Here is a 27,169-nt window from a genome sequence, read left to right on the forward strand (position 1 = left end):
TACAGACAAAGACAGCAAATACTTTTTCAATTAGGAGTTTGAAATCTTGAAAGTGTGACATGTTGAAAGCAGAGTTTTTCTTTGCTTGGCTTCCTGGAGCTGCCGAGCCAGAGGGAAGGAATAATGGGAAAATTCTAAGCGTTGGAGCGTTTGGTGTTCAGGAAACATCCCTGAGGTTGTTTTCTATACATAAACACAGTCTCTTTGTGTAAGTGTCAGAGTAAGAGTGTGTGAGCAACAGAGAGAAGTAAAAACAAATGCACGTGCACCCGCTTCTGTACAAACATATGCAGAAAAAAGGCTTGAATCAGGGTGATAACGTACCTTTTCTGGTTGTAGAGCCTGCGATAGCAACTTTTTAGTTAAGACACCGAGAAGAAGAGGGATGAAGATGGAACTTTAGTTTTTAAAAGTTGCCTGGTAACTTCTTATGCAGTGTTTTTAATTCAAAACTACACATGTATGAGTACAATTTTACATGACTGTTAAACGTTTTCGGTTTTAATTTAGTCATATTTCCTTTGTGTTAAGACTACAACAATTTGGTGGTGGCTTTAAGCTTTTAAGTTTAAATGATTTTTGAAAATATTTTAAAAACTGCATTAATACAAATTAAAAGGCAATCAATGCTACCACTAAAAGTGAATATGTTTGTAGGTGGTGTGATATGCAAACAGGCCTATGTGCATAGTACTAACAGAGAATAAGGAATAAGAAACATACAGCAAAACAACACTAACTTTTCCTAAAAAATTCCTAAAGAAATCATTGGGTTTCTATGTAGATGCTGTTCTTCGTCTGACCGTTACTAGCAACACGAGAAAACATACATATGAATATTATATGAAAAGGTATCGTCATTTTTGTAAAGATTTGATTTCTATAAACAAAGTTGAGACTTTTCTCTTTGTTGTCTTGCATTTATTACACTAAAGTATTAGCTTCAGTAGAAAACAGACCACCCTGGGTCAGTTCTGCGGCTCCTATTTTTATGTATTATTTTATATTTGAATGTCGTTGCTACCTTGGGAGTTAACATACATCAGGTATCACACTTTATCATTTAAATCAGCTCTTGTACTGACAAGTTTCACTCCTCAAAAGGGCATCAGGTAAACAAGCTGGTACATTTGACCTGAGTGTGTGTGCCTTAAGAATGATGTATAGCACAGATTGGCTGACACAGCGCTGTGCGATGCCTGTCCCACAACACAGAGAGCAGGCTTTCTCAGGTACCTTAGAGCTGGGATGCTAGCTTGAGTAAATGTGGCTCTGCTTGGCCCTTGCAACAGAGACTCAAATAGAGCAGACAGCAAGGGAAAAACCAACAAAACAAATGAACTCCGTGCAACTTTTTTATTTTATTTTTTAAATTCAAATTGAGCAAATTTAGAGTCACCTTAAGACCTAGACTGATTAAAACATCTTCGGACTCAGAACAAACAAGCCTGCAGGCAGTGTCCCTACCCATATTTTGATAAACGACATGAGAATTATGCAATGCCCTGAGCCAGCTATAGAAAACACAAGATTTCTGCATATTTCCCAAATATAGCATAATAACACTTTGATACCTCATCTGGGAAACAAAAGCTAACATAACCCTGATTAAATCAGAGCACGTCTATGACTTAGACATGCACTGATTTACTCAGGAATGAAGAAGCATGTCTCACTTATTTTCTAAAATGTGCATGTATAATGGGATATTGCATTTACAAGCGGCTTTAAAGCTATAAGCAATATTTTCAGGTGACACAATCCCAATTTTTCAAATTTGCAAAACGGACATAACTGGTAATTTACCAGTGGCTTTAATTTGTTGTGTATTGAACATAAATTTAAAAAAAAGTTTGCATTGACTGTACCAACAAATCCTGAAGCTAAGCACGTAACAAAGCCGTGATTGTATGGAATACGGGTGGTGAGGATATTTGGCAAAAGTTGTAAACACTTCAATAACAGATGTAACTTGAACAAATAGCACCGGGTCTTTCGAAGGTTGTGTTCACCTTCATGTACAGGCGTCTGCGTTCATCAGTCGCTGGCGAATTGGAGCTGCGTTGACAAACGAGCTTAATTTACCCTCACTGAAGTAAGATTAATTGGAGGTGTCGAGGTATGAAGCAGCAAATGACAACGCGCCTTTGGAATAATGACGAGAAGTAGGGAGGGAGTGCATGAGAGAAAGGTTTACTTAAGGTATTACACGGTGTCATCAGGAAGTGTGACAGTTACTTGTTTGTCCTGAAGATCCTGCAAATAAACACCAAAGGAAAAAAAAAAAAAAAAAGAGCAAGAAAAAATAGCAATGTTTGTCCCAAACGGCGTCGGCCCGGCCCACTTGTAAACTCAATCAACTGAGGAACATGAGAAAGAGCTGGCATTGAGGAAAAACAATTTGGGAGCATCAAAAGAAACTCTCTCTCTCTCTCTCTCTCTCTCTCTCTCTCTCTCTCTCTCTCTCCCTCTCACACACTCTCTCTCGTTCTCTCTCTCATGCACAACAACAAATTAGGGCACCATAAGAGCAGAGAATTGTGTGTGTGTGTGTGTGTGTGTGTGTGTGTCGGGGAGGGGGAGGGGGGTCTTGAAGTGATTACTTAACAAAGAAACTAAGTGTTCAACACTCCAATCAAGGTGGAAGCAGTGCAAGGAAAAACATTTTTTTGAGAGAACAGAAAATGAAGACCTGGGAGAGGGGTGATTCGAAGGGGTAGAAGATGCAGATGCAGATTAGTCTGTTGTATTTTAGTCAAAATGTACTGTGGGTCTGCCTGTGTGTATAGCTTTTATATGCAACTTCAAATACTGATACAGCCATATGAGTCCACCTTTTGCTTTGTGTAAAGTGAAATACTGTGGACACCTGTGGAAAAAAATGACTAGCTGACTTAGTACCTCAAAAATGAGAAACAATGGACAGGACGGAATCATTGCACAGTGGTTTGTCTATGCATATATGTGAAAGCTGTGTAATGTATGTTTATAATACACTCACGGGTCTGAGTAGGTATGCCAGGCTAGTCCCCTGTATGATCAACAGGGGGAGTTGGGTCTTGGATAGAGCGTGGTGGAGGGTCTCAACAGATGCCATGATTTGGTCAAATCTGCCAGCCAGACCACCCAGTGTCACTATGGCATCCACCTGGAAAGACAAACAGCACATATGAAAAATGCCACGGTTTGATATACTGGACTGGTTCTCTGGCAGGGTGCTGTTGTTTGAATCAACGAAGAAAAATGACAGCAGAAGTCGCTGCAGAAACACAAAGAAAAAGAAGAAAAACATTTTATAAATAAAGGTTTAAAAAAAGCCTCTATATGTGAAATGCCATTGCTCTGAGAAAGTGTGTAAAATAGACCACATTTAGAATAATTTGGCAACCATTAACGGAGTGGTATATTAAAAAAACAAATGCCAGCCTCTTATTTTAACAAAGAAACAAACAAGCAGAACATGACATTGGGACAAGTAAACATTAAATGAGAGCAAGGACAGAGCTTTGATACAAAACTAAGATGGAGGACAGATAAACAATCAGTGTTCAATTATAGAATGAATTTGAGCCATTATAATGACATCAGTCCCTTGAATTAAGAAGTGAACATGTTAACAGCAAACCAAGTAAGCTATAGTAAGTGGATTACTTTATAATGCCATTTTCTTCAACCTCAGAGCTAAAATAAGGTTATTCTTAACTTTGAGCCAGCAGTTTTCTTAGATACAGTATTTAGAGCTCTCAGCAGTTATATCCTTATACAAAGTCCCTGAGCAGTCAAGCACCAGTGCTGACAGCCTTAAAACCCAACAGAGTCTAGAGGGCTGAGGCGCTGTCAGAGGCTGAAGACTGACAGTCACACCAGCACGGAAAATTAACCGAATACCATCAATCACACCGACTTCATTTCAATGTTTTCACTTCAACCACATATTGCAAATAAATAAATACAAAAGCAAACACAATGTATGAGGTAAATTCATTTCTATTACCTGTGCTGATCCTGGGCTGCAGCTAAACTACTAATCAGCCAGATCATGGCTACATTAATTTGCTACTAAAACAGATGAGTGTTTTTCCTGTGTGGAAATGTATAAGCATGCATTAAACCATTTAATAAATTACAGCACAGAAAATATCAGCCTCACTTAGCCACTCTGAAATGCCATTACCTCAATGTATTTAACATTTTCCCAAAGGTAAAAGAGCTCCAATCAAACTTATGTTGTAGCTCCTTACATGGAACGGACTATTTACCCAACTGAATGTATAGTAACTAACTTCCTGCCGCAGGTGATGAGTTCAAATAAAACCAAGTGCTGAGAGATTGAGGTTATTTCAACATCTGGCTGACACCCCCACATTCAGAGGCATCACCTGAACTGTAAACAACAACACTTGGTAAACAAACATCCTTCAGCAAGAGCGAGAAAGAGAGAAAAAGAGACAGACAGACAGACAGACAGACAGACAGAGACAGAGAGAGAGAGAGAGAGAGAGAGAGAGAGAGAGAGAGAGGGGTTATGAAGTAAATCTTCCAGTCGAAAATGTTCATGGGATTTAATAAAAATTACAAAAGAAATCTGAAATTCACTGCATTTACCTAGACAGAGAACTCCATCCATGTGTTACTCCAAACATGTGGAAACAAACACAAAACTGTCCTATTTCAACCTGGTCTTACAGGAAAAGGCTTGTGTTGTGAAAAGACCAAAACCAACAATGCATTAGTCTGTCTCTCAAAACTTTCTGACTTCTGTCTGTGGCTCTCAGCCCAGAGCTAATTCATTCCTACAAAAGATGTACATCTTTAAAAACAGGTCACAAATATGAAAATCATTAAATAGAATGGCTCAGTGATTTCCTAAAACAGGTTTTAGCCTTCATTACTCAAACAGGAGTACACAGTGCATGGGGGCCATCTTCGGCCACTAGTAAGTAATCACAGTACAGCACCGGGGACTGTGACACCCAGGTGTGGCTCAGTGATACTGTGTGTTTTTAATAGTTTTTGAACAACGGACGTCTATGGCACAGAGGAATAAGATACATCAGTATTTGGTAACGAAGAAAATACTTTAGTTAGTAGAATCAATTCTTCTCAATTTTTGGTTTTGCTCTTTTCGTGAGTTTTTCAAAAATGAAAATTTCCAAAATGAAAAGACAGATAATTGCCAAATGTATAATTTAAGTAGGATCTCTTATCTACAATATGTTTGGCCCTTTTGTCCTTCCATCAAATCATCTCCAAAATTCATCACTGATGTCCTTCCCACCTTTGTAATGGCTTACTAAGAACAATTTATCATACAAAAGAATGCCCTGAAAGGTCCAAAGCTGCTAGAGGTAGGAATGAGAGAGTGGAGGGATCAAACCAGCAGCGAGTCGGCAAAGCCAGACGACAGAAAACCTCAGAGAAAGCAAACAAAGCTGAAAGAGAACAAGGAGCAATGACGACAGAGAAAAAAAATAGCGTATTGTGTTTCAGCGTCTGATGACACACTAGCTTGTTTAATCTTCCGCCTCCCATCAAAGTTCTGTTGTGTCCACTACGCATATCAGACTCCATTTAACGGATTGAATTTTTCTGTGTTCCTATTTCATGTTTGTTTACTGAAAACAAAACAAAAAAACAAGCAGGGCAAGGAAAATCTCACGACTGAATGAAGAGAATCTAACAAGCTGGCTCAACAGATCCGGCTGTACTCTCTCCTGATTGGCTGGGGGAGCCAGAGCGAGCAACGCTGCCTCGGAGATCAACACAAAAACTCATATCCATTTCTTGGGGATGATGAACAGATTAACTAGAGAAAGAGAGAAGAAAATTAAAAACAGTAGTGCTGCTTATGCCTGCAACAGTGACGCTAGAGGAGAGAAGCTAACTAGGACAGAGCTGTGAGAAGACAAAAACACACACACACACACACACACACACACACACACACACACACACACACACACACACACACACACACACACACACACACACACACTTCAACAAGTGCATACACACACACACACACAGATGTAAACAGGTACCGAATTCTCACTTGCAAACTCGCCTTTCAAAAACACATGCATGATATAGATAGACACATACACACACAGACAGAGACGTAAACACACACCCACATATAAATAAATATGTATACCCACAAACAAACACATACTCATCCACCCACCATAATCCTTTGATACCATTCTTTGGGAGATAAATTCTCCAAATCGAGCACTGAGCTGTGTGCAAGAAAACATTCAGGGGCTAATATGTTGAATCTTAAACAGCCCAAACAGGAGCACAGTGTTTGGTAATCTGCAAATCAGCCTGTTATTATTTCATCTATGTTTTTAATAATTTAAAGAGGCTAAGTGGATGGAAATTAGTGAAGGTGAGCAAAAGACAAAATGACAAGGCATGATATTAAAGCCATTAGAAGAGTTCTGCTTTTATATAACCTACTCCTAATCGCAAAGTGTTGAAGGGAACAAAAGTTCAAATAAGAGTCATAGTGGGTAAAAAAAAAAAAAGTGGGAAAATCCTGGTACACAAACAAAAAAGTCATCATCAGCAACTCTAAGAGAAAGTCAAAAACTGATTGCCAGGCTCCTATCTCTTGCAGGCAGACAGACATACAAACATTCAAAGGCAGAGTAAATATTAGCCAGGCCGCGAAAAAAAAAAAAAAAAAAAAAAAAAAAGGCCAATGGAAGAGAAGGACAAAAGTGTATCCTCTCTTAAAGCCTGACACTGAAAAACAAAGTGAAAATGCACAATGTGGCAACACACGTGCATACTGCATGAGAGGAAGTGCAGTTTTGTGTCTGCAAGCGTCTTCTCCATGGTCTTTAATCAGCATAAAGTGATTGGGGCACTCGCCAGTGATTGGGGCAACACTAAGCATGGTGCTTAAAAATTCTAATAATTAAAAATAGGGAAAGAGTGAGAGAGGGGAAAGAGACAGATGGACAGGACGAGGACAGAGAGATAGATACGTACACAAATACAGATAAATAGACGGATAGATAAGACAAAACACATTCCCCGTCATGCAAATAATGATAAGGAGGGATAATGATCTTTGTTGAAATTAGAGACAGAGAGATTAGAGATATACTGTTTGTTATATTACATATTTTTTTTACATATTTCTTTCTGACGTGATGTACATTGTGTTCAAATCAGCTGACGTTTTAAGAGTCGGAATGGAATTTGAGTCAATCTCTGGATCAGATCTCTGCATGTCCGACTGTAAAGCAGCCGGATGGGCACGGGGCTTTGCTGTAGCTAGCAGCTCATTTCAGAGTTTTGGATATGAGTTTGTTAGTTACTTTGAAAAACGTCACAACAAAAGTGAAGAACTTCATCTTAAATCTGACAAACCACAATTACACTTTGCATTTTATGTGTAGGTGTAAATGGGGCTTAAGTCATTCCATTTCTTCAGGGAATGTTGAGTGCATGTTATTCTCCAGCAGCACGCTGTTTTATATTCATACGCCCACACACCTCAGATCTGCCCGCAGCCAACTGAAGTCCAACACTACTGACCTCTGAGCAGCTCATCTGGAGTACCTGAGGACTGAATGCCTTGCTTAAGGGCACTAAACTCTCTGAGGCTAAGGGAGAGGAGAACTTTACTTATTCATTTTACCCAGTGCTATAAGTGCTGCTAGTCCTTTTAATAATAGTAACAATACCCTTATTTAAAACAATGCTTTTGACGCTGATATGCCCAGGAAGTCACGGTTCCTGGCCAAGAAATAGTTCAGCACATAACCCCCGTAAAACCACAACTTATTATTATTATTATCTATTTGTGAGCTTTGGAGGTGCTGGTAGGCAGACTTTCTTTCTTAATTTTTAACAGACAGAAATGAAAGTGAGATTAACCTTCTCATCTGACTCTTGGCAAGAAAGCCCATTTTGCAAAATCTCAAACTATTTCTTTAACATAAAAATGTCAGATACAAATTTAAATCATATGAAAATAAAAACGGTCAGAGTGTGTGTGTGTGTGTGTGTGTGTGTGTGCGCATTGGATGTTTACCTGTAACCGTCGTCTCTGAACTTCCTCCACCATGATTGCAAGGCACTTGGTGAAGTCAGTTAGATCCTGGTCAGCTGTTTCTATCAGCTTGCACCCCTATGCACAAAGAAAAATGGAAACAGACACGAAGGCAACAAAACACAATCAGATGGATGTACACACACACAGATAGCAAAACAAAAACCCAGGCAGAGATAAGGGATAGGAGGATAAAACAGCACAGAAAAACAGAACTAGATAGAGAGATGGAGAGAGGTATAAATCAGTGTTTTAGTCTTGTCTGGCCGTCTGTGGGCTATGTTGCTGAATAATGTAGAGGTTCCAGTCAGTGGTCCTAAACTACAGCATCCAGGTAAACAACTGTGCTCTGGCTTTCTCTCCCTTGGACTCCTTCTCTCTTCATACACTGTCACCAACTTTCACACACACACACACACACACACACACACACACACACACACACACACACACACACACACACACACACACACACACACACACACACACACACACACACACACACACACACACACACACACACACACACACCTCTATTTGATCCCATCCATCCCCCTCCCTCGCGGATGCGTTTCTGTTCTCTCCCTTCCATTTATGCAGAATTATTCACCGTTTCCGACAAATCTCTGAAGGAACGCCTCAAACTTTCCCATTGTTCTGCTCCTTAGGCATTACCATAAAAGTCTGTTCTCTTCAAGGAAAAAAAAAGGTATTGCTCCCTTTTTTTTTTCGGCAACCTGTGTGATATTTGTGAAAAAAGACTAATATTACAGACAGCTGCAGAGAGAGCGAAAAGGGTGACAGGGAAAAGGAGGGTGTGTGATCGTGCGTGCGCATGGTAAAGTATTGGATCGGCATTTCAAACTGTAAACTGATTGCAGTAACACAGTACAGCACAAAGATCACACAGGCACTGCATATTCTTTCGTCTAAGGTGTGTGTCTATGTGACACCTTACAGTGTATTTATTATTTAATAGAGCTTCACATCTCCTCACACATATTCTGGTTTGACATTTTGCTCGTTATAAATAACTAGGAGTCCACTTCATAGAAGAATTTGCATTTTATTTGCATGACCTTGGATAGTTTAGTAGTCTAAATATGCCTACATGAACAAGTCTCTTGCGATGCGCTAGAGACCCAGGGAGCAAAGGCTACGACGTAGGATGACATCACAAGACTCTTGTACCTGCACGTTAATATATAACTTGGGTAGAATACATTTACATCTTATGTAAAAATGTTTTTCAAGTAAACACACATAACTCTTTCGGTCTCCTACAAAATTTAGACTGCTGTTCATTTCACTTCCCAATGTGATATCCCCATTGGGATTATAGTCTTCTATAACGGACACTAGTCACCACTTCTTGCATGCTACACATCAGCAGGTCCTTAAAACATTTTGCATAAAAAAACATTTATTTATATTTTACAAGGTAGTGGATTTGTGCATTAAAGTCAAACAAACTCAACAGACATCTAATAGCGATTCCCAGTCTTTTATAATAATTTTATTTATTTGAATAAAGGTCTTAAAGGGAAAAGCAGTATTTTCACAAGAAATAAGCAAAGACTAGGAAAAGGTCTGAAAAATAAATAATACATGATCAGATTCTATTTTCTTCCCTTTATTTCTACAGGGGTATTCATCTTGGGACCACAAGACAGACAGAAACATTGGACAAGTACTGTACATCCAACATCCAACAATTGCATTGATCTGTAGCGTGTTAAAAGTGTTAAAAGAGAAGCAGTGCTTCCTGCCAGGCTGTTAACACTCCCAACAAGCTCCACCAGTTCATTTTGTATGCTTAAGTAAAAGATGTTTTTTTAATTTTTTTTTATTTAACCTTTATTTAACCAGGTTAGTCTCATTAAGATATAAAATCTCTTTTTTAAGAGAGACCTGGCCAAGATAGCAGAACAAATATGTTACATATAAAAACAATTTACAATCACAAAACAAACCCAAAAGAGGCAAAGACATCTCAAGTGCATTTCAATTAAATAAAAGTTAGTTAAAACATTTGCACGTGTGGATGGCCTCATTGGTTCATAGCCACAGATGGTGTTCAGGCTATTGGCAGAGAGGGTCAATTGAGAACAACAAAGTTTAACTTTTGTAAATGTTTACAGGGAATTGGTCATGAGTATGATGGGAATAAGGTTTGCCCGTTTCTGGGTCAGCATGTGACTCTAATCACCTCTAGAGGTAGTTTTTAATGACTGGGTTTAAATGGATCTTGGTGCACTGATAGTTGAAACAATGTCAGAATGCACACTTTGATGATTCAGTCTGCATGTTCTTGCAGGGCTGGACTGGCCATCGGGCATACCGGGCATTTTCCCTGTGGGCCGACGCACTTTTGGGCCGAATAGCCGATATAAATTTTTATTTTTTGGCCGGGCCGGCCCATAAAGAATTCACAGCGGCCCATTGGTTAATTTTTTTTATTGGCACTGGCCTGGCCCAATCAAATCCAGGAACCCCCTTTCGCACTTCGGGCCGCAACTTCACGAATCCCACTATGGCCACGCCTCCCGGCCCTGACACACAAGCTGTAATAGTTATGCTGGAAGTTTAGCATCCACCGTTAAAAAGGACAAACGACCACTAAAGTGCAAGGGAGGTGCAGAGAAATTATAGGAGAAAAATATTAAGAATCTATAGGCGGATTCCTCAAAAACTTCGGACACGTTTGGGGCTGTAGTAGCTGCTTTAACATCAGCATTACCTGAAGCCGAGGAGGAGGAGAGGTGGCTGGCTATACAGAGAAGCAGAAACAGCATCATGACAGGGAAGAAGCCGAGGAGGAGGAGAGTGACCATGACAGGGCCATGGGAGCGAGTGAGGAAAAGATGGAAGAGAGAGTAGATGACAATGTGGTAAGGAGAAGGCAAATTAACAGGGACTCTCACAAAGGGAGGTGTGTGTGGAGGGTGTGTGTGTGTGTGTGTGTGTGTGTGTGTGTGTGTGTGTGTGTGTGTGTGTGTGTGTGTGTGTGTGTGTGTGTGTGTGTGTGTGTGTGGCCTGGCCCAATCAAATCCAGGAACCCCCTTTCGCACTTCGGGCCGCAACTTCACGAATCCCACTATGGCCACGCCTCCCGGCCCTGACACACAAGCTGTAATAGTTATGCTGGAAGTTTAGCATCCACCGTTAAAAAGGACAAACGACCACTAAAGTGCAAGGGAGGTGCAGAGAAATTATAGGAGAAAAATATTAAGAATCTATAGGCGGATTCCTCAAAAACTTCGGACACGTTTGGGGCTGTAGTAGCTGCTTTAACATCAGCATTACCTGAAGCCGAGGAGGAGGAGAGGTGGCTGGCTATACAGAGAAGCAGAAACAGCATCATGACAGGGAAGAAGCCGAGGAGGAGGAGAGTGACCATGACAGGGCCATGGGAGCGAGTGAGGAAAAGATGGAAGAGAGAGTAGATGACAATGTGGTAAGGAGAAGGCAAATTAACAGGGACTCTCACAAAGGGAGGGAGGCTGTGTGTGTGTGTGTGTGTGTGTGTGTGTGTGTGTGTGTGTGTGTGTGTGTGTGTGTGTGTGTGTGTGTGTGTGTGTGTGTGTGTGTGTGTGTGTGTGTGTGTGTGTGTGTGTGTGTGTGTGTGTGTGTGTGTGTGTGTGTGCGCGTGTGTCACGTCATAACGACAACAAGCAGTTTGTCTGTAACACTGAAGTTAGTGGCTGTCAGGTAACCTATCTGTTTAAGCTTACATTGAAAATGCTAGCGGTTAGCCTGTTGGGTAGCTGAAAAGTCTGTGATCTATAAAATCAGTGTTGATACAAGCATCAGTGTTCCTTGAATGGCTTAATTAGCTTCTCTTGTATTGGTGCACTTTTCCAGGGCATATACTACTCTCAGCTTTATTGTAGCTTTTGGGAAGGGTTATGGTTATGGTTATTGTATTTAGCAGACACTTTTGTCCAAAGCGACAAAATATGAATCTTACAATAGTTAAAATTTAATTTAAAGTTGCTAAGCCAATATCAAGCAAAATAGTAATAATAACAATAATGGCAATAAAATATCAAATATCAATAATAAAAAAATATAAAAATACCATAAATATACAAATCATAACTCTAAGAATGAATTAATTAGTTAAGTGTAACATCAACAGATAAATCTTGACACCCCTCTTGAAGGATCCAAAACTATCACATGAACGCTGAACACTAGGCAACTCATAGAATGCACGCATATTTTAAGAGGACTGTCTGCAGGGAATGTGTCTGACCAATCACAGTGGGTGTGGGCCGCCTGGGCCAAAAATGCCAGGGCCGATTTTTTGTCCCAGTCCAGCCCTGTGTTCTTGTCACTACAGGTGGAATTCCTGGAGATTCTTGAGCATATTACACCCCAGTCAACTTTGGATAGTCACTTATCCACTTAGGCAGCGTGATGTCTGTTCTGTAACCCTGCAACATCACACACTCAGAATGCATTTCTCAAATCAAATCAGTCATGTGTGTGTGTGGAGTTTGCATGTTCTCCCTGAAAACGTATGTCAGGTTACTGCTCCTGTCAGTGCCCGTGACCAAAAGGCACTGGCGAAAGAACTGGAGTTGGCTTATATGCAGAGGACACATTTTGTTTCTATGTACCGGTATACAAGGGCTGTATTATAGAGTGTGGTCTAGACCTACTCTATCTGCAAAGTGTCTTGAGATAACTCTTGTTATAAATTGATACTATAAATAATATTTAATTGAATTGAATGATGGCAAACAGAGGACCTATTCAGGATTGGATGTATTTGGGTCACAACACTGAAATGAATTATCTGGACACAAAAGCTCACAGAAATACACCAGTATTTCCTATGTTACCAACTAACCATTATTTTAACTGCCCCATATATACACTGCACTGACAACATTTGTCTTTTATTAGCTCATTAAGTCATTGAGAATATCCCAGGAATTATTCAGGAACAGAGATAACTTGTGTGTACTTATTCACAAGTACATCGTTTATTCGTATCCTCTAACCGGGATTTTCCACCAGGCGCGTCTGTGCCGTGTTCCCGGCTGCACCGCAGTTTTGTTCCGTCCTCCGCCAAGCGCCATACCACGCTGGGAGCCACTCAGAAGCGGAGCTTCTTGCCTGCCCGACTCGCAGATTTGATTGTCTCTAGAAGTACTTAAAAGAACAATCACGTTTATTAAGCTAGTATCTACCTTCCACTCCAAGCACTCCTGCAATTAAACTACATGCCTTCTCTTTTCTGGCGTTGTCCTTATAAAAAAGGATCTGTGGTGTCGTTTTATGTTTTTCCATCTCCAAGATGAATCTCTCGTCGTCCATGGTGTTGTAGAGGAGACATATACGATATTGGGGGGGGGGTGTCTTTTAGCAAATTGATAGGATGCTCTCGTGGTTTCACTTCCTGCCCGGCTGTTTGAACGCCCCGCGGCTCGCGTGAAAATAGACCTGGCGCGTATCTTCAGCGGAGCGGAGAACGGCTTCACGCGGCCTTCTGGGACGCGGGTGGTGGATTATCAAGCATTGATTTGAATGGCAGCGATTGCTCGCGGGGCCCGCGGTGCCTCCGGAACACAGCGCAAACGCGGTCGGTGGAAAACAGGGGTTATATATGACCGCAGGAGCATTTTCCTTCCTCATATCTAAACTTTTAAAACACTTCGTTAACATTGTGAACATGGGTAACATGAGTCGCAGTTTGGTTCTGTTCAGGCACCAAAACTACTTAGTTAAGTTTAAATTTCATGGTGTTTCATGGTGTTTTAAGTTTAATGGTGACATGTATTGGTTACATTTATTTACCCTATTACCTGTAGTGTCTTGCAAAATGTATGGACTTTTACAATACATATCTTCATCTTATTGCCAGAAATCTCCACTTAAGTAGAACCTACATAAACATTTTATTCCTAGCATAGTGATGGATTTTCACAATATTTTCTAAATGATAAATTATCCATATTCCCTCTGTAAAGGTCTTTGACTCTAGAAACAAGAATTTTCAACCTGGCTTTATCCAATGTTCACATTTATGTTAAGGAAATGTATGCAAATTTGCACATATTTAATTAGATAATGCCTCATTTGCATATTAAAACATACAATTTCAGAAAACTTAACATAAAATATATGTTCAAATGTTTACCCTTTCCACTTGTAGTTTCTCCCCTTAACTTCAAGTCATGCCTCAAAGGAATTCATGCTGGGAAAGTCAACTTCTTACTAACGTTGCCTAGATGTCAAAGTGGTTAAGGAGTCAAGCTGTACATTTAAGGATAAAGATAGTACAGAGTTATTTAGTCCAAACTATCAACTTATGTCTGTTTAAAGCCCTATTGCTTTGTTTGTGTGTGTGTGTGTGTGTGTGTGTGTGTGTGTGTGTGTGTGTGTGTGTGTGTGTGTTAGTATTTCTCAGTGTGTACACCTGTAGATCTGAGAATTTCAAGTTGTGCTCCACTCACCTTGTCTGCATAGAATGCTTTGACCTCGGCAGTAATGGAATCAAAATCCCCACTGATATAGTCGGGGAGAAAGCTGGATGTAAGGATAGAAAAAGAGGGTGAGTGACAGAGGGAGAGGGTTACGATTGCAAGAAAGGCAGAGATAGAAGAGACAAGAGGAGAGAGGACATCAGGGCATGTGTCAGCTCTTTGATCTGTGCAGCGAGGGAGAAGGAGTGACGCCGCCGGGGGAAGACGAAGAGACACGGAGAGTGACAGGGTGATTCTCTGTGGCACTGAGCCTGGGCCTGTCACAAACGCATGCGCGCACACGCACGCACGCGTGCACGCACACGCACGCACGCACGCACACACACACACACACACAAATAAACAGAGCATGATGTACCTGGTGTTCATCAGATATTGGGCTGTTCCATTACACTGAGTGACTACATTCTCCATTACAGCCGAGTATCAGTTTGATTACCACAGGTCACAGTGCAATTTGATGTTTTGAATAATGTGCTCAATCAATGTGTATACTGTAAAAGTAAACTGTGAAATAAGTTAATACAAATAATCAATGTGTCCGTTTTAGGAATGGGTTTATTTATACGGACTACTGATATGGGTTAGAGGACAAAGTGAAGTAAAAACAATGTAGACTTGTGTGCTGCAATACACTTGATGTTTTTTAAACAACATTGACATACACATTGACAGTCAAGTTGCTGTCAACCAAACAACACTGATAAACAAATTCTGATACTATAAGCCAATATCATAAAGTATAAGTCCAACTGTTTCTTTCTTAGATATTATGTCCTGTGCATCCAAAACATGTTGGGTTTCTCGCTGAGGGAAGATGCTGATCACAACAGTCGACATTTGAAGCTCAAATCATGCTTTAAATACTGTAATAAAAAGTGAAGAGAAAAATAGGGAGAAACCCCAAATTGTGTGATCATTATGCACCATAGCCCCCCTATATAACAGGGTTAAGCTTTGTTTAAAGGTGCACATTTCAGCCATCTTAAATGATTAAAATCATAAAAATAAATTCCATATTCTTTAATAATACCTGAAAAGTAATGCGCACTAAGAATACAGCATGTATTAATTTTGACAGTTATTTTGTAGTTAGTATGCAAGTAGTTTATATCGACAATGATTCATTTAGGGTGATTGCTCCAGTCCCGCCGTAAGATCTGTCGGATCTCCCTCATTTTAGGCCGGATGTCAGTTACCTTCTGCTTTCTTTCTTAGGACTATGGTTAACTGCTCCTCAGATCTCCACAGGATAAATCCAGACAGCTAGCTAGACTATCTGTCCAATCTGAGTTTTCTGTTGCACAACTTAAACAATTTTTGAACGAGCACATGTTCCACCAAAACAAGTTCCTTCCCGAGGCTATTTTGGAGAGGCACCGTTATTGTGTCTGGTGCTTAGCACCGGCCAAGACGATTGTGATTGGTTTAAAGAAATGGCAATAAACCAGAGCAAGTTTTTCTCCCATCACGGAATGCTGTGTGGACTAACTAGACCCTCCTCCGCAGAGCTGTGGAAGAGGGTCTAAATGTCTAAAAAAGTCTAAATGCAATTAACTGGCATAAAAATTCACCCAGCCCTACTTTTCCATGGTTTTATGACTTGCATAACCCATTATTGCCCCTCAGAAAACAGGCACAATGATCACAAAATGAAGTAATACAGAATATTAGTTGTAAACTACATACACCTGGCAGAAATACTATGTTAATACATGCAATTAAGAGGATTACAACGGAAAATTAAACTGGGCAGGAGGTTTGGGAATATACGTGCATGCAGACGTTGCATTCTGAATACAAATCTCCCAATGTATTTCATTCATCCAAATACAACTGTGTTTTGAGGCAGCCTGCATTCCCAGGGTGTAGGAATTAACAAGGTCTGTAGCAGATATCAGTGGAAACAACCAAAAATCTACCAGCCGCTACTGAGTAGAATATTTCTGTCAGAGAGACAGATAGCTCTCTGTTTATTCCATTTGTGTGTGTGTGTGTGTGTGTGTGTGTGTGTGTGTGTGTGTGTGTGTGTGTGTGTGTGTGTGTGTTCGTGTGTGTGTGTCTGTGTGTGTGTTTATGTGTAAGGAGCAGGACCACGCAGGGATGCGGCTGCCGCTATCTACAGACATTAACAGGTCTGACATTATGATTTCATGGTTGGTTGGGTGGTGTGTTTGTGTGTGTGTGTGTGTGTGTGTGTGTGTGTGTGTGTGTGTGTGTGTGTGTGTGTGTGTGTGTATGTGTGTGTTGTGTATGAATGTGCTGCCCAGCAAGAGGCGAGAGCGATGTTCCGGTTGGTTGAAGAAAGAGATACAGAAGGATTATTCCCTCCCTTCCTCCTCTGTGTTCCCATTTACACCAACAAGATACAGCAAAACAAACAGAACAGCAATTGTATGCAATCTGCTGCCACACACACACACACACACACACACACACACACACACACACACACACACACACACACACACACACACACACACACACACACACACACACACACACACACACACACACACACACACACACACACACACACACACACAATGTAAAGACAATCGGACACAACCCGAGCTGGATAAAAAATTGTATCCAGGTAAAAACCTTCCTTGTCCACACAAACACATAAAATGTACACAAACCTCTGCAATAAACAGGTTCACACAAGCACATGCACAGTTTTGCCCGCCTTATAATCCACGACGCCACAATTGCATCTCCATTCAGAAATAACCTTCATGTGACAGATGGGACGAGACGTGACACTGGGCCTGATCAGAGCTTTACACACACACACACACACACACACACACACACACACACACACACACACACACACACACACACACACACACACACACACACACACACACACACACACACACACACACACCATTGTGCCCTGTGTGCATGACTCCGTTGGCTGATAGTAATTGACCAAGCGAGATTCTAAATTCTGTATTTGTGTCTGTGTGCATAAGCGTAAATGCGTTTGAGTGTGTGTGTGTGTGTGTGTGTGTGTGTGTGTGTGTGTGTGTGTGTGTGTGTGTGTGTGTGTGTGTGTGTGTGTGTGTGTGTGTGTGTGTGTGTGTGTGTGTGTGTGCATGCTGAGTGTCTGACAGTCTTCACTTCCACATTAATATTAACTGACACTTTAATTTGGATGGGAAATAGAGCATTTTACCGCCAGTTTGTCTGAGTACCGGGTGGCGGGGATGGCTGTGTGACCTTTGCCTGTGTTTGCGTGTGCGTATGTTTGTCTATCAGCCTGCTTGTGTGTCCCTCTCTCTGCAATCTCTTTGCTGGCTTTTTTTCTCCCTCTCCTTGCCAACCCACACCTCTCCTTTTGCATGCTGTCTTCTCCTTTACACCCTCTTTCAATCTTGTCTCATTTCCGCTCTGCAATACTTACTTTTCAATATACCTGAGGCAATTTCTGTCAATCTAACCACTTCGTTAAGTCAAAAAAGCATTCCCTTCCACTATCTTATACTTTCTGTCTTTGTTTAGAGCAAACTAAACCTGCCACCATGCTTCCATTTGACCACTTAATTACAGCAAAATGTTTTGTTTATATTCTCTTGCTTCCTTTCATCATCTCCTGAATCAAAGCATGATGACGAACACACTTCTCACTTTTCTTGTCTTTTTATCACTTGAGGAGATGCAGATCTGATTACTCCTCTCATTTATCCCATCTCCCAATCAGAGGAGGAGAGCCAGTGAAGGGGTGGAGGTATTATTTTGGATGACATCATTAACGACCCATATTCAGTACATAAACAAGCCAAAGCACAGCACTTTGTCACGTTCAGCTCTCTGACTCATAAGAAGACCCACAAACTTGCATATAAACTCTAGACATGGTTTGTGACAAGATATAACTTGTCAATGTGTGTGTGTGTGTGTGTGTGTGTGTGTGTGTGTGTGTGTGTGTGTGTGTGTGTGTGTGTGTGTGCTAGAGAGTATTCGTTGATTGAATGGGTTTGTAGGTGACGGTCATATCTCATCAGAAAAACAACATAATCGGTCATTTGTCGGGCATGCAACCTCTTGTGATCATGACTGTCCCTCTGTCATTATGAAAAAGGGAGAAGAGGGCATAGTGCTGCAAAACCTCTTAGGTAAGCTTGGTGTCTGACTTGGCACTGGAAGCCACAGCATCCTGTCTTCCACCAACAGCCAGGGTTGAGTTTAGAAACCATCGTAATCACATTTAGAAGAAACCAAGTAGTTTTAGTTTCATGAACTTAACCAAAACTCAACCATAGAGATACCAGACTAGAAACCATATTAATCCATTGGTGTTAGGTTCATAAGGGTTATTTTGAAAGGTATCGACAAATGACCTGTTTTGTAATTCAAATATGAGGACTTGTTGGTTTGTAGAGGTGAGTTGTATGTGGTTTATAAGTGTCTGATTTCATAAAAATAAAAGCAGTACAGCAAAGGTAGGCATTAAAAATCAGTGCTAACAGAGATCTTATTATTCCATTGCAACAAAAGTTGTGATTAGCAAGACCTCAAGGCACATGAGTGTGAGGTTGCTTGCATACTGATGTACATGTCTTTAACATGCTTGTGCTATTCTGTATTGAAGCAATTAAAAGAGCCACCTGTTGATTATGAAAACATCTATGTGTGTCTGTAGCATCTGGATTTGTTCATCCAACAGCGATCCAGTGATTTGTGATACAACAGTGTCTAATCCCAAAGTTTATCAGCTCGATGCCCGTAGGCTGTCAGACTAATAACCAGACACAGTCATAATTCCACACACTCCTTATTCCCTAAACTCTTAGGGCTACTACTAGAGAGAGGGGGGAGGAATAATATTAATTTTAATGAACCGTTATCAAAACAATTCGAAAATAAATAAACTTAACAAAAACTAATGATAGCTCAACACACACTATGTCAAAAGTAAAGTGCAAAGCCCACGTTAAAAAAGGTAAGAGCCAGTTCCCCATGCTCATCAACTCATCTCAGCAATTCCAAACCAATATCTGGGTTTAAAACAAACAGAAGAAAGACAGTTAGGCTATGAGCTTTTTGACAAAGGATGACATGATAATAAAGAACACAATAAAATCAGTAATAGTAGCTAATTACTGCCGATTGAGAAATTCTTTTACTGCTAAGAGACCTACTGCAGTTACATAAGATTAAATAAATTATAACCACCTACCACAACAAGAAGAAACAAATAAATCACGAATCCAAAAAGGTTCCATTGTAAAATGACTTAGCATGTTGCTTTAATTCATGTTGAGTGTAAAATGAAATGAAAGCTAATTAATAACAGCACTGAAAGCAATTAGGAGCAAGAAGCCGTTTCTTATTAGTCATCAGCTAGTCCATGAGTCTCTCAAACCCTCTGCCCGGTTTCATTCAAGGTGTAATCCTCCTAATTGTTGGCCTGTGACTCTGTTTTTTAGGTCACGCAATTCTCGATACCCCAGCAGTTAAACAGTTCCCAAGCTGTGTGACTTACAACATATTTAAAGGGAGCTTTGAATGGATTGTATAATGAGTATGATACATTTGAAACCTTGTTAAGTACATTCTAAACAAATATCCTTCTAAACAATCATGTCAGCCTTAGAAATCTTTGCTGACCCCATCTGCATATCAACTCAACTCACATGGGGACCACAACGCTAAAATATACGGACCCTATAAATACTTTAATCATAACACAGTCGGCCTGTCTGTCTGAGGATAACGAATAGAACGTGTGATATGCAAATAAGAAAACAAGAAATGACAAATAGAAAGAGCAACTGTCGGGAGATATCTCTTTGCCACTAAGTCTTATAAAATAAGCAGTCTCGCACTTGACAACTTCATTTGCGGAGGCTGACAGCATTATCTTCTCCAAACCAAAATGCATACTCTCATGCTGACAAAACTATGCTCTGAAAATCTCTTCCACATATACAAATGCTTAGTCAAACATGGATTGATTCACACATCTCCATCTTCCTGTAACTCCAAAACACACACATGCACACACACACACACACTTTATAAACTCTGCTTGTGTGCAATTTCCTCCTCCCACATCCCCCCTCCTTGCTCCCCCCCTAACCCATCTCTTGACTTCTTATCCTCTCAGAGGATTTGATTAGATGCACAAATTAGACCAAATGCTATTTTCATTTAGAAATGGGGAAGATAGAGGGTTCGATTACAGGAGAGCCAGAGGGTCTCAGCTCCAACGAAAGAACCTGAGCCCAGATGAAAGCAATTTAAGTGCAAGTTTGGTATATAATAATACTAATTTGCCAATTCATTTTATGAGGTGAAAGGCTTTAAATTGCTGACTGTTGCTCAGTGGTCATGTTGGTAAGCTTAAAGTGTTTTGAATACCAGAGTGTAAGTTTTTTGAGTGTGAGCAGCTATGTGCATTCCTTTGACTGATGATGGTTCTGTTGATATAATTAAATAATTTACTGATAATAATGCATACACAAGCTATAGTATAGACCAGCTGTATCCTACAACTGTATGTAGATAGGGCAGCGTCCTTGTGTGTGTCTGATGAAGAAAAAGGGAGAAACCATGTTGTAATATCATATATGTGTGTGTGTACTATACATGCATACAGTATATAATGTCTAAACTAAACAGTACAAAATGTGTAACACATTTGACTCATAGGGGCAGATTCAGTACAGCTGTTGCAAAGGACCTACAAAGCCATATAAAGTACTAATATTATTAACTTTATCAACAGCTAAACAACACATTACTTTAAATCAGTGCAGTTTTCTAATTCACCTGAATTCAATCACCTGAGCTCCAGTTCCTACTGGTACCAAGGAGTCCCATTACTAACTGGATGTGGATTTTTAGTTAGTTCTTGCATGAAACTCAGCTCTTTGTGGAGTAGTTAGTGGCTGACTAGAGAGGTCTGTAATTAAATGGGCAGTATTTTTGTATCTATTAATGCATGTCCATGGTGGATACTGCTTCTTGCCTGCTGCTAACCCAATAAGTAGAAGATTCAGAAAAAAAGATAAGTAAGGCAACGTAAAAGACAGATTAAATCGAGAGACAGACAAAAGCATGTGATGAGCAATCCATATAAAGGCATATTAATGGGGCTTTGAGCAATTTAATGCAAATATATCAGAGTAGTACTTTAGATTCAATACCAGGAAAAAAACAAATAAGTGACACAGATTTCTAAGAATTGAGCAACTGCTTGGACAAAGTGATCAAGTGCATAGACGTCAGCCATGTACTGTATATCATCACATAACAGAATACTAACACAGGGTTTAAAAAAACAGTGGAGACAGGACCACACATAGATGTCAACAGAGATGAGAGGTGTGTGTGTGTGTGTGTGTGTGTGTGTGTGACTGAGAAACTGAGAGATTGCTTTAATAAAAAAAAGACACAAAAAGCATTTGAATGGAAGGTCCATCTGGATTTTGTATGAAAATATAAATATGTACGGTTTGTCTTCTAACACTCCATACAGTGAGGTTAAACCATTGTCACTCGACTTATCATGAGAGGCAGAAAGCCTTAGCCTGACGTGCCCTCTCCTCTCTTCATCCTTAATGACTATCATTAAGGCTGTTTTGACAGAAAATCACCACCTTTCTTTTAACTGTGGCAGGCCGTCCACCCACATTGTGAGAGAAGAGCATGGAGGCTGTAGAAGCTGACCGGAAACTTTATTATCCTCATTATTTTCTGATGAACATACACATTTGTAGGCAGACGTGGACAAATACACACAAAGGTAACCTCACTCAGTAAGGCCATTGCTTTTTCAAAGTGGTTTGCCATCTTTTACATTTCAAAGAAAACCTTAAAAGATATTGTAACGCTACAAATTTCAAATTTGGTTTGTCCTCCAAAACACCACCTCAGGCACAGTTTCTCAACAGGCAAATGAACTGCCTTGATTCTCTCAACAAATCTGACATAACTTAACATCTTCACTAGCATAAATGCAATAAATTTGGTCAAAGCGATGTCAGCGCACATACTCCGGAGCACTTTTGCTGGCATTTTTTATTTTTTTACTAAATCTTAAAAGCTGACGTGTTCCCCTGCAGCGAGGCAGCACAATTTTGTCAGCATCACTTGCAAAGGTTTCGAAGAGGACTGATCCTTTAATGAGTCTGTTGATGTGTAAGCTACAGTTTAGATGCATGGCCTCTGAAGGCTCTACTCTGCTTGTATCCAACAAACAAAATAGCCCAGTTTTGATATTTTGAACTGAAGTTTTTCACTGTGATTTCTGGGGTGAAATAAATGTCCCAGCAACGGGTTCATTTGTACATTTTTTGGGGAAAAAGTGAAAGCCCCAAGATGTACACCCGCACACAAACAACCCACAGAGCTTTGCTCATCTATGTATTAAGTCTTTATCTTGATTTCAAAATCATATATCAAGCAATCTCATCTTTTGTTTTCTTTTTCTGCATCTCTCTTATAGCTCCCTCTATTTGATTATGTGGGGCTGCTGTTTGTGTGGCCAGTACTCAAAAAGCTTGGCTTTGATTGATTACTTGCATCTCCACCTCCCTTCCTCTCCTCCTTTCCCTCTTTGTAGTCCATTACTTATGGTAATGTTAAGGTTAAATACATCTTAACTTGCTGGTGATTGATTTACGCATCCCCACCCGTAAACATTCCCTTCTTTTCCCTCTCCTCCTCTTCCTCATTATGCCCCCCCCCCCCCACCCTCCCTGTATTATGTATAACTTTTCAGGACATGCTGTTTGGTGTTGCAAGCAGTTGGGCTAAAAGTGAGGCTTGGCTGTCAGCTCCACTGTACAGGCTGCTGACAGAGCTCGGACTTGAGGGTCAGATAATGAATGTGCTAGGTCTTACAAACAGACAGAAGTATGAGCGATGTCTCTGCCAGCAGGCCAAACATGCTCAAACTCACTCTCGGAGACAAAGAAGGCTAGTTTCATTTTGAAATGCAATGAAAAAAATAAAAGTACATGCTCGCAGACACGCAAAATATACATGGTTGTCCTACTGTACTAGTAAGGACCTTCATCATTCTCTAATCACCAACAAAAACTGTACTGGCATACTTTTAAATCACATATAATTCTAGTTCTAACCTTAACTGTACAGCCTCATTCCCATCTAGAAGCATAAGTAAACAATTGCTGTTGGTTGAGCATTTATTGTGGTAATCTTAGTCACCACGGCAGTGTGCAATTCCAATTTCCCCAATCTGCAGAGGCGCATCACCATGAACTGCAGCGACGCTCTGCCGTGAGTCACTGAATGAGGCAACTGTCTGGTTAGTTCACGTCTGTAGCAGCAGGACAGTCAAGTGTGTTATCTAAGTCAGTTAAACAGGTAAAGTAAATAGGTAATAGGTAACGTTAGCCTGTTACGGTTACAAACAGGTTTGGTACAACACACTAACAGATGCTGACAGATTTGGTGTTTTTAGCTGAGCTAGACCAGAAAATATGCCGTTAAAACAGTTCGGTGATGCGGTTTTTCCCTCATTGTTCTCCATGAAGTTTGCTGGAAGTGCTTTAATGTAGCATTTTATGTGGAGGGAGCACTTTGCCGGACTCTGATTAAAAAATAGCCTTTTATTAGCTACATTGCTTGTAAGGAAATAACGGGAGTAACAGGTAAACCAGCTTTGAAAGTGACATATTTACATAAATCATTGATAATTCTTCAAAGAAACTTTAAAGTGTTAAATTTAGAACAGAATTTGGTCTAATCCGCCAGGCTACAGCAGTCAACCTGGAAGAAACACTGGTATTTGTCCCGCGGCTGCCCCTCCTCCACTGTGAATGGACAGCTGTAAAAAGTGACAGTGACAAACGCAACTTTTTACCCAAAGTTGGACATTTTTTCTATGACCAGAAAAAAAGCATGCAGCACTCAGCGCAGAATAGACGCACAGCACCTCGTCATGCTGCTGGTGTTTGCAGCATCCTGTGAATATGGGGCGCCCCCATTGCAAAGCATTAAAAACGTACGGTGGCTTTAGGAAAAAAATGCTTTGATGGACACACAACACTTCCAGGTAGAGTGCACTGTGGATCATTTAGTTAATATAGAGATAACATGCAGATGTTTCCCCCCCCCCATCGACCAAATGGTTGAAGTGTAGGTAGAATATCAGTCGGGCAAGATTTTTGTTGGTTGAATACAGTCCTACTAATAACACTATATTTGTTGTTAAAACAATAAGAATTTCAGCTTTAATCTTAGGTCCTAACCTCAAGGACAAGAATAAGTTTGCCCACTTAGAATGTGCGAATGGGCCTAAAAGACGTCCCTTTGCAAATATGTCCTCACCTCAGATGACAACCTAAAATGGTTGTTTCCATGACAGAATTGCAAGAGCATGCATGTAGACAGACAAACAGACGCACATAACATCACACAGACGCACATAACATCACATTCACACCCTGACAGAATACACACTCATGCTCACACTCGGGAGTGTTAATGTGAAAGCCTCAACACTTCAGGGACACAGTGAACCCCAGATCCATCTTGGCCCTGACAGCGGTCCTCCATTAGCCACACACACAAAAAATGGTTGCAGAATGCACACACAGAGTACTTTGTCAGAAACACACACAACACTAATGCATCAACAGGGTGCATTTTCACACACACACACACACACACACACACACACACACACACACACACACACACACACACACACACACACACACACACACACACACACACACACACACACACACACACACACACACACACACACACACACACACACACGCTGAATGCATGATGCAGTACTGCTGCTGCTCAAAAACAAACACACTGCTAATAAATAAACACTGTGCACTTTCAAACATAACCACACATCTGAATGCACAGAGGAAGACATAAGTGAAAACACAAATTAACTAATGAAAATGTGAACACAAGACAGACTCACCTGTCTCTAACTCCAGCAGTGATGTTATGAAGGTGATTGGCAGCTCCATCAGCACAAGCCCTCAAGAGAGCTACAGAAAGATAGACAGAGAGAAACTTTAACCTGTGTAACTGCGGGCAATTACTTTTTACAAAAATAGGACACCTTACATTCACCGACACGCCTGCCTTTTAAAATATAACAAAGTTACGGTTACATATGACCCAGTTCAAACTGGTGAAAACGATGTGTAGTGTCACAATAAACCAGTTTCCACTTATGCAGAGGTGTGCTTAGCTTACAGTATGTCCACTCCACTTCAGATGTTTTGATTGTTGAGTCAATTTGTATGTTCCTATCTGGTTGCACCACGACCAATTTAGTCTGACTGGTGGCATACAGGTGTAACTTTCTCTATGTGCTTGACTAACTTGACTATTTCTCCCACCCAAAAAACTCATCACATTTAGTGAGAGCCTCAGTACAGACAGGAAACCCCACTTGTGATTAGTGCCACAGGAGAGGGGTGCAAACAAAAATGGCACTTACTAAGAATACTTGGCATTGTATATTTCGTTGATCAAAGAATTAATAATTATGACCTGCAAATGTATGAGTGCAAGTTGTACAGGGTACAAGGATGTTCAAATATATTATTCTCAGTTAAGGCTGCAAGGTGCTGTTTGTAGGAGCAAAATCACACACGAGACATCTTTCCAGTGCTACTCCTGATAAATATACTGCATGCTCTCTCTGTGTATGCTGTTGTGTGGCTTCATTTTAAAGCAACACTATAGGTGAAACTCGGATAATTAGAATATCGTGCAAAAGTTCATTTATTTCAGTAATTCAACTTAAAAAGGTGAAACTAATATAGACTCATTACATGCAAAGCGAGATATTTCAAGCCTTTATTGGTTATAATTTTGATAATTATGGCTTACAGCTTATGAAAAACACCAAACGCAAAATCTCAAAAAATTTGAATATTACAGTACATGAAATCACACAAAAAAAACATTTTAAAACTGCTGTTAGTAATACGTTATTGTAATGTTTTCTTATTGTGTTATGGACCTTTTTCACAGCAGACATTTTGACTTGTCATAGTAGGAAAAGCACAGCTGAAATTGATAACCTTAATGGTGGCTCAATTCCATCAAGTGTCCCAGTAAGCTATTTCAGTGAGTCAGCATGCAACAATACCAGGGCCTTTCCTAAGTGGAATGCAGCCATCATTAATGGTTTTGAATACACCTGTGCTTTTCCTACTATGACATGTCAACATGTCTGCCGTGAAAAAGGTCTATTGGGAAGGGTCTGGGGAAGTGGGGTGAGGGAGGGGAAACATTGGTTGTACTTGTCATTGATTTGTAACTAATAAACATTGTTTACAAAATGAAAAACCTTGGCATGACTTCAATCACTGCAAAAGTTTGAATAAGGTCCAAATTAGTTTGAAAGAAAATTTCTGCAATAGAAAAAGAATAACAAGGCACGCTACATAGACCAGTAAATTTGATTTGACCCTTTGAAGGCAAAGTAAGTGAAAGTGCACTTATCTTTTCTGATTTTAAAAACAGAGATGAACCATTCTTAGACATGGAATTCCAGTTGCACTAAATTAGTTGCAAACTATTTGCAAATGTATGCACTTTCATGGCCTCTATTTTATTCAAATTGAACAGGCAGCCT

General features: G+C 40.3%; 1 protein-coding gene across 2 annotated transcripts in view; it reads right to left on the bottom strand.

The window, feature by feature from the left end:
- tpk1 (thiamin pyrophosphokinase 1) overlaps positions 1 to 27,169 on the bottom strand; it is an 84,165-nt gene that overhangs the window by 31,082 nt on the left and 25,914 nt on the right. For both annotated transcript variants that reach the window (XM_028569587.1, XM_028569586.1), the window contains exons 4-7: positions 25,496 to 25,565; positions 14,536 to 14,608; positions 8,051 to 8,146; positions 3,002 to 3,148 (exon numbers count right to left, since the gene is read on the bottom strand). In XM_028569587.1, the coding sequence (XP_028425388.1) occupies positions 3,002 to 3,148; positions 8,051 to 8,146; positions 14,536 to 14,608; positions 25,496 to 25,565 (386 nt within the window). The remainder of the gene's footprint in view (positions 1 to 3,001; positions 3,149 to 8,050; positions 8,147 to 14,535; positions 14,609 to 25,495; positions 25,566 to 27,169) is intronic.

The sequence above is a fragment of the Perca flavescens genome, chromosome 22, assembly GCF_004354835.1.
Source record: "Perca flavescens isolate YP-PL-M2 chromosome 22, PFLA_1.0, whole genome shotgun sequence".
In the NCBI taxonomy this organism is placed as follows: domain Eukaryota; kingdom Metazoa; phylum Chordata; class Actinopteri; order Perciformes; family Percidae; genus Perca; species Perca flavescens.